The following is a 9,648-nucleotide window of genomic DNA, read 5'->3' as shown; positions in this document are numbered from 1 at the left end:
AGAATGAAATATAAATTTAAAAGCAATCCAAAAATAAAAATTATTTTTTGATGGTGGATTAACAATTCAACCTTTTGAATCAAATTTGTCAACATTTGATATCATAATTAAATAAGAATGGAAAAATATAAAAACAAAAAAAAATGAAATTTGTGTTTTAATATTAATCATATTAAAGAAAAAATAATTGTGATAATTAAAAATTGCTTTATTGATGTTGGAAATAAAATATGAAATTTAAAATCAACATGAAAATGAAATTGTTTTCCTAATGGCAGGTCAATAATTCAACCTTTCGGGTCATATGTGTCAACTATTGATTTCATAATTATACAATAAAAATACAAAGATAAAAATACAAAAAACATGAAGAAAATATAAACTCTGTAGAAAACATTTGGATACATCCCTAACATTTTATATTAATCATATTAAAAAACTATACAAAAAAAATAAATTTTTATTAATGATATAAATAAAACACAAAATTCAATACCAACCTAAAAGTGAACTTCTTTTCTTGTTTGATGGTAGATCAATTCAACATTTCAGATCAAATGTGTCAACTAGTGAAGTTATAATTAAATATTAAAAATTTTAAAAAGATAAAAACACAAAAATATATAAACTATGTAGAAAACATTTGAACATGTCTCTATATTAATGAACCACAATAAGTGTGACAAATAAGAATAATTTTTATAGATTTATAAACATAGAGATATAAAAAAAAAAAAAAACTTGTAGAAAATTTTGAAACGTATTATATACTATCATCATTACATGGTTGAAAGAATATGACATGGTAAAATCTCCTCTATGGTGAATCAAGTAAGACTCGGTACAGTCCTTCCTCCTGAAGAGAGGACTAATGACACAGACTTGAATAACCAAAATTCCCAAACACAACACAATCAACAGAAGCATCACTCCACCACTCCAATTCTCATTCTCGGCAATTTGGAACCTTTGTGGCTTGGACATACTGGCGAAGTATGCAAAGTGGCTGGTCCATGTCCTTACCTTCACCTGTATGATTCTTGACGCTTTGGCTTAGTTTGAACAACCGCCTCAATTTTTTCCATGATTTCAGGTGTCAGCAATGGAATCACATCAATAGCTTTCATGTTTTCTTGAATCTGCATTTAGTAATGAAGTACAACTTTCAACAAATAGAAAATGTTGATCAAGGATCATAGTATCAACAATAGAGTATAGAGTCAATGCATTAAATCTACCATTAAAGATTTACTAAGAACTATCAAATGTACTAGAGGCAAACTATCTACAAAATTGATGAAGGCTACCATTGCACATTTCTTTAGATAATAAACATATTCTAGAAGTTTATCCCTACCACCATTGATTCCATACCAGAATTGAATCTTTGTGACAGCAAAAGCTTCAGAAAGATGTGCTCAGCCATGGATGTAGAGAAATATATTGTATTTAGTTGTGTTTGGTTTTTCTTTCAGCGTGTTGGAGGTTATAGGGGTATACTTGTAATGCTGATGAACTATGGGTATTTTACATGTTTTTTTTTTTTTTGGTATTTGGTGATACACCTGAATCCCCTATAGGGGCTGTGTGAATAGTGCAGGACCATTCCAATAACCCCTCTCCCAAAATCGATGGTTGTGGGAATTGAATCCATGTCTCTACTGGAACACACCAGCGTACCAACTGAGCAACCACTCAATTGGTGGTATTTTACTTATTTAAGCCATTGGTTGTGTTGGGTCAGGGCTGAGATGTCTACATGAAAAAGTTTGTTTATTGTATCTTCGAACTATAACAAATTTGACCTTACTAGCAAATGTGCATATCTTTTGCACACAGTAATATTATATGATAATGATGATAGTAATATTTTTATGTATAACGATAATTCTTATCTATCATACAGATTTTGCTTTAATATGATGCATATATAATAATAGAGATGTGACAAAATGTTTACTACAAAATTTCCATAGTTTTTTCAATTGAGTTTTTATCTTTTTTAATTTTTATTATTTAATTATGACATCAAAGATTGACACATTTAACCTGAAAGTTTAAATTGCCAACCCACCACCAAACAGGAAAGCAATTTCATTTTTTTTTGTTGGTTTTAAATTTTATATTTCATTTCCATCATCAATAAAAATAATTCTTATTTATCACAATTATTTTTCTTTAATACAAATAATATAAAATATTGTAGACATGCCCAAATTTTCTACATTTTTTTAAATTTTTGTAATTCTTTATTTTAAAAATTAATTATTTAACTATGAAATTGTTAATTGACCCAAATGGTTGAATTGCTTACCTGCCACCTGGATGGAAGATTAGTTTCATTTTTAGATCAGTTTTAAAAAATTATGGGTTTCATATGGTTAAAAGTATCGGATATAAATTTAATTAATAGAATTTATTGGCGAGAAGAAAAACTTAAGCATAGGATTTAATGAGAGTAAATGTGAGTTAATACCTTAAATATAAGATTTAATGAAAGAGAAATGAATGAGATGAGAAGTTCAAATTATATTTTATGACCATTAATAAAAATTTACATTTTCTGCCATCACAATCAAAGAGGTACCAAATTCAAAAGTATGGGTGTTTTAACCAAGAAGGAAAGTTCCACAATCTCATTTGTACTATTAATAGTAGTATAGATAGATATAGATTATCTTGCTCTCAATTGTTTATTGTAGAAGGGCAAAATACAAAACTGAGAAAAAACAGTTGAGCCTTGTAGACAAAGTTATCTAAATGGTTTTCTTTTCTTTTTTTCTGAGAAAAAAAAGTTACCTAAATTGCTAGTTTCCAGTTCAACTTGAAAACTAGTTCAGTTCAAACCAATGCACAAATCGGCTTGTGGCAAGTTGCAAGAGACAAACTAACCTAGGCCCTGTTTGGCACGTCTTTTCTTGCGGTCTATCGACTACTTACAAGCCTGGTAGACCGCGATCTGGTCTTTTCTCGTTTGGTTTGCAGTAGATCTAGCCGCCAAAAGCCGATGCGTCGAAAGACGCAAGAAGACCAAAACGGGCGATTTTCGAGAAGCTCTAAATGGGGCTTTTGTATTTTTTTCTATTCGTCTTCATGCAAAAAGACACACCTTAACCAAACGGGCTTCAGGCTACTCAGATCTTAATGCAAAAGCTCAATGTGTCTTTTGACTATCAGAGCTACTAGAAGATCTTCCCAAAAAGACTTGCCAAACGGCCCCCTAGTAAACAGGCTACTTTAGGTAAGGAAATTGCAAATTTAAATGTTATCAAAATACAAGTTAAAAACCTAAAAGAGCCATGCTACAATGAGGGTGCCCTTATCATAGCTACAATTTAAGGAATTTAAGTGGCCATGTCCCCCATGTATAGACAGGATTTTAATCTACTAGTACCTTTCCCTCCTTTAGATAAGGACCACCTTCCATATCAGACATTTATAATTTGGATCTTCCGTACTGACTTTACCAGTAACCCAGTAGCTGAGATGGTCACTCAGCTATCTATCTATCTATCTATCTATATATATATATATATATATATATATATATATATAATTTTAGCCATCTGATCTGTGGTTGTTTTTTTTGGATTTCTACTAGTACCTTTCCCTCCTTTAGATAATTTGGATCTTCCAGTCGTACTGACTTTACCAATAACCCACATAACTGCAGGCTCCCTGTGGTAAGGTCATTGCAGTGGACCTCACGTGAACCCTGCTCTGTCCCCACCCCTTAATCCCTCTGTATTGTGTAATACGTAAGAAGAATTGTTTTGTTACGGATTCATGTAGCCGACCCCATATGATTGGAATAAGGCTTGGATGATGATGATGACTGGTTTTGGTGTTAGTATTGATTACCATGGGACCTAGAAAAAAGTGGGTCTATATCTTCTTGACTAGATGCATGGAAGTTCAAGAGGGCACCTAATTGCTGTTATGATGAGAGGACCCTCATTGTATCCTTGACTCAACGAAACCTAAAAATTAGGAAACTGCTAAGAAATTTCCTTGATTTTCTCCTAAAACTGCTCTAGTTCTGAATTACAAGTCCTACTTTTCCCTACTCACCAATACCAGCCCCTCGGTCTTAACCCATTCCCAGCCCTATTTCCCATCCCAACACCGCCAAGAGAAAAAGGGAAAAGGATTGGGGGGGGGGGGGGGGTTCTTGGAAAGTTTTCAGCAATCATAAAACCAGATTAAATACCCTCAAGAATATTCTTGTGTTTATATTCATCATACATAACATACGAGAACATTGGCACTTTAATAGATAAAAACACACACATAGAACTAGTCTCTGTTTTTCATCGTCATGAATTAAACAAGACCAAGAATCAATATTAACAATTACTAGCAGCAAAGATAGCATTGATTGAAAGATTGTAGGGCATGTAATCTGGTTAATGAGAGAAGAAAATCAGTTGAAGAGACAATGAAACTGGGGAAAACAAAAAGAGAAGAATAAAGGAACTCCAAGTTTATGGGTGAGATCAGAGATGGCCTAGAAATGGAATTTGGTAACCCAGCTATAGGCTCATAGATGGCAAATAAGAGACAGAAATTTCAATCCAACATATATGTGGAGGATCAAACCCTAACAAGATGTATAAATGGTAACATTTTTTCTTTTGCTATTTTTGCTATAAATCTGGCAACTGTAACATTAAAATTCAAGCATTTGATTGGCACGTTATAGTTGTGGGTTATTATTGAAGAGAAAACTCTCAACAGATACCAAAAAATTTTATCCTTAAAAGATTTATCAAAAAAAAACTGCACCCTTGGAGATAAAGAATGATGCCAACAGACACATTGTTTGTCAATGAAATCACCCATACTTTGGCTGGTGATATCTCAGGACTGTTATTTGATAATGAAATCAAAAGTGGCTTGATCATGTTGAAGAAGAAAGAGGAAGGGAAGGCAAGGGGAAGGTGAATGTGGAAGATAGAAGTGGATAAATATAAACTACCCCAGTTTATTAAATTGTACATGGCACAAATTAATGCAATAAGAAAATGAATGAGAAAATTTCTGCTAATGTTGTCATAAAGTTCTATTATACATTTATACTCTAACCTATAAAAAAAGAGCTTTATTATACTCTACAATTTAAAATGATATGATTAAAGAAAGTTTATCAGAGATACAGGACTTCATTTGTGGGAAAAATGTGGCTTTTATCACACATCAATTTAGTATTCAAATATCCTTAGTTCTCTGAAATTAAATAACCATATTTCAATATTAGTATCCTAGACAATACATAGTTGTCCTAACCAATGCCTCTCCCCAGATTGTACTAACTTGAAGTGTTTAAAATATCTGGCTCATCTTCAGGTCATTTCCCTTGCCTGAGACATGGATGAAAAAAGGTTTTTCCTTGTATCATTTTAACAAAAGGTTATTATTGAAAGTATACAATTGCTCATATTTCAAAACCAGAATAAATTAAACAATAGGAATCAAAAGCTGAATAAAGTTCTATTTAAAGACAAAGAGTTGATAATGTCATCCACAAAGGTAAAATTGGTAGGTCTCAGCACGATTACATGCATAGGGCATGCAAAGACCTTGGAGATGGTCCCAGTGACTCTGTAACAAGAGGACCATTCCAAGTGAGACCATGAATATAACAATACACCCTTCTTCAAGCTATAACACAAAAATTTGACAAAATGAAAATGAGAGAAATATGCATAAAAAATGTCAAGTCTTCCTAGTGATGAAGACTAAACCAAGAATACCTCAAGCTTTAGGCACAAAAAAATTACATTACAAGAAAACATGCACTATAGAGTATTGATGGCGAATTTAGAACCAGCCATTACAACTTAATACTCCTAGGCTCAACTAAAATGTTGGCTGATCATCCGAATGACACTTCCACCCCAGTTGCTAAAGCTTAAGAACTGATATTATGATGACAAATGGCCCAAGGTCATTCTTCCAAATCCTCACCACTACTCTCCATCAAAATCCAAGCTAGTCATCAACCTGAGCCCCATACTACTATAAGTATTTTCTTTTATCATGTCTACCGAGGTTATGGAACCTAAATATACCACACCAATATCAGAATAGCCCCCCGGGAGAAAAAAGGAAAAAGAAAAACAAAGAAACATAATAGTTCACCTTTCCACAAAACCCAAATATCATGTTTCCAGAGCCCAAATCACATCTACAAAGTTAGAGATGAAATGTGCCAGGTTCTTGAGTTGTTTCCTCTTATTTCTTAGTGGAGAAAGGAAGGGGGAAATAGAGATAAACAAAATGATAAACTCAAGGGACCCTGCTCGAGGAGGAATATATTAAACTAAATTTAGATGGAAGTAGTGTGGAAATCCTGATACATCAGGAATGAGAGGGGTCTTTAGAGACAAGGAAGGTAACATCATTGCATTATTCTCTGGTCTGATTGGTATGAGGAACTCTACAAGAGCTGAGCTGCAAGTACTCCAGGGTCTACCACAGGCTAAAGAAATGGATTTGTACAACTTGATTATTGAATATGATTCCAAGGCTGTAACTGGGTGGCTGAAAAAGATGAAAAAGCAGTGTGGATCTATAGAAATGAACTAAGACAGATCAAATGTTTGGTACAGAACAGAAATATAAAGCTCATCTTGGTGCCTAGACATGCAAATGGTTTGGCCGATAGTTTGGCAAAGCCAGGGGTCTCTAGAAGTCCGCTGTATTGGGCCTGTTTATAATACGTTTATTGTTTCTCTTTTTATCCATTTCTTAATGGGGCTGGGTAGTAATTGCTACCCTACCCACGGGCTGTTTTGTATTGTTACATTTTCTCTGAATTTCTAATAAAATCTCTTTCAGTTACTCGTCAAAAAGAAAACATGATAAACTCATTGGGAGGTTGAGGTAAGCATAAGAAACATAAAACTCAGAACTCATAAGACTAATGAAAAAATATAAAAAAGATGGTGTCAAACTTACTTGGGACTCCTTTGTAGCACCGGTAATAACTGAGGAGACATTAGGATTAGATGCACACCAAGCAATTGCGAGTTGAGCTAGAGGCACATGGAGTTCATCTGCAATGGGTTTTAACCCATTAACTTTCCTCAGCACATCATCAACCAGTGATCTGTTAGCAAGGTTCTACCCAAAAAACAAAACAAATTATAATTATAATTTGGAGATCTGTAAACACCACCACTTTAAGAATTTGAAACCTAAGCACATACATGATTACGAATCAAGAAAACATGCATATCCTGACAGGTTGAGATACCATTTTCCCATTACCCATGTACAAGAATAGATATCAATATAGTAGGTATGCAGGTATCTAATTGATCTGGGACAAGATAGACTTAAATAAAAAATATAGAAAATTTATCAAAAAAAATAACAAACACAAATTTCAGACAATAGGCAAGCTATATGAAAAATCCACCATGATTCAGGAGAACCCAAATAAACACCACAAGTAACTGAGTTCAAAATCAAGAAACTGTATCCAATTTGAAGATTCAATTGATTGTATAGCCACTTGGGTTGCTACCTCATAACAAAAAAATTAGACTATGTTCATTTTTTGTCAGGGTTGACAAATAGGCCATGATAACCAGCACAGAAAACTCCAATTTCAACACCAATGTTCTTTTTTAATACTAAAAGAAAATTCATATTAAACTAGTATGAAACTGTACAGCCAGGGTGCAAGAGGATAAGAAATCCTCTCCATACATGGAGAAGAACCATAGACATTTACATAGTTCCACTCCCAGCTTCTTATGTTTTTCTTGTTTATTTTCATTAGTTAGTGTTATTGGGCCATTAGTTGGTGTTACTGGGCCCAAGGCCCATTAGTTTATGTTGTCTTTTTGGGACTGTTTTATGAGTGGGGCGGCCAAATCATTATCGGCTTTTCCCCATCTCTTCTTCTCTTCTCATCAAGAACTCTTTCTTTCTTTCCTTTTTTTCACTGTTATCAAATCAAATTACTGTTTTCTTTTTTTCTACTTGGTATAAGAGCCACTTCTGGGATTTTTTGAGTCTTTCATCATGCAGCCCAAGATCAGACGACTGCATGGTGTGTTAGAGAGATGATTGAAGACTTCAAAAGTGCCAAGTCTTGGATTTTTTTGGTGGATCTAGAACCCTGTGTCAGATCTTGGGTTGATCATTGAAATCAAGAACAACTGGAGGAGGAAGAGTCCTGATTGCAGTAGGACTCTTTATTTTTGACCTAGGAAGGGTGCTCAGGATTTTTTAGACTTCTAGGTGTTTTCTGAAGGGGCAGTTCAAGTTCTGGAGTTTTTTGAGGTCTCTGGAGGGAGTGGCAGCTTTTTATCCTGTTTCTACTGGCTCCCACAGAGACAAGAATCTTTCTAGGTGAAGGTTTTTGGGTACTAGGTTGAGGCCTCTAAAGGGAATTGATATATTTCCTCGTCTACAATTGATTTTCTGAACTGTTTTGAGAACTATGGAGGGCAGTGGAATGAGTACTAGTCTACTAGTGAAATGGGACTAGGAGGAGGAGGTGCTAGTGACCCTTTCGGGGCAGGGACCATCACTACAGTTAAGCTGGATGGTAAAAAATATTTAGAGTGGTCACAATCAGCCAAAATGGCGATTGGTGCTCATAAAAAATTGGGGTATGCCAACAGTGAAGAAAAGAAACTTAAGACTAACTTTTCCTGGTGCATATAGGAGAATTACATGGTGATGACTTAACTATGCAATTCTATATTACCCCATGTAAGCAAGAACTTCCTATAGACTAACACAACTAAGGACATTTGGGATGGAGTTGCAAAGCACTCGCAGAGTAAGAATGTTGCTAGGGCCTACTAGTTGAGGAATCAAGTGGTTGCTACTAGGCAGGGAGATATATCTATTGCAGTTTATTTTTTAGCCCTCAAAACTGTAGGAGATAGATCAGTTGGAAAGTATGGCTTGGGAAAGTAGTAAAGATGCAACTACTTACTAGAAGCTAGTAGAGAACATAGAGTGTTTGGGTTTCTAAAAGGACTCAACCCAAAGTATGATATTGCACAACAACATGTTCTTTTCCATGATAGTGTAACTCTCTCTCTCTCTCTCTCTCTCTCTCTCTCTTAGGCATATGCCTTTGTGTTTGGAGAAGAGAGTAGGAGGAAGTCATGATGAGGAACTTAAACATTGAGTAGTCTGCTATGGTTAGCACATTGAAACCTAAGTCTGGTGGGGATAAGGGTGGTACTAATGGTAGGAAGGAGGACAAGAAGGACTTGATCTATGACTACTATAAGAAGTCTAAGCATACCAGAGATACTTGTTGGAAGCTTCACTCACATCTTATACTAAGTCATCTTAAAAATAAGAAAGCAAATGCTAATATGGCAGTGACTAGTGACTTATCTAGGCCACCTACCACAACTTCTTTAGATTCAGTTGTAACAGCTGCAGTTAGGGCGAGTTGGAAAGATAAGGGTAGTTTCTTAGTCAGAGAGATACAACTAATTCTAGTTCTTCACTAGGTGGACAGCAAGGTTCAAGTGGCCTAGGAGCTAGTTATTATACTTCATTTGCACATACAGGTAATTCATATGCCACTACAAGCCCCCACTACAAGTAAGGGGGAACCTCCCTAAATTATAGACCTAGGGGGTAGGAGCCACAGAACATAAGACCAAT

The 9,648-nt window shown here is 34.8% G+C and overlaps 1 protein-coding gene across 1 annotated transcript in view; it reads right to left on the bottom strand.

Annotated features, from left to right (window-relative positions):
• Positions 1-633: 633 nt before the first annotated feature.
• Positions 634-9,648, bottom strand: part of LOC104602151 (putative voltage-gated potassium channel subunit beta) — a 41,693-nt gene continuing 32,678 nt past the window's right edge. Inside the window, exons 3-4 of the mRNA XM_010265739.3 lie at positions 6,961-7,125; positions 634-1,139 (exon numbers count right to left, since the gene is read on the bottom strand). Coding sequence (XP_010264041.1) covers positions 1,026-1,139; positions 6,961-7,125 — 279 coding nt within the window. The 3' untranslated portion in view covers positions 634-1,025. The remainder of the gene's footprint in view (positions 1,140-6,960; positions 7,126-9,648) is intronic.

The sequence above is a fragment of the Nelumbo nucifera genome, chromosome 3, assembly GCF_055504915.1.
Source record: "Nelumbo nucifera cultivar China Antique chromosome 3, China Antique-T2T, whole genome shotgun sequence".
In the NCBI taxonomy this organism is placed as follows: domain Eukaryota; kingdom Viridiplantae; phylum Streptophyta; class Magnoliopsida; order Proteales; family Nelumbonaceae; genus Nelumbo; species Nelumbo nucifera.
This window is presented reverse-complemented; position numbering and strand designations above follow the sequence as displayed.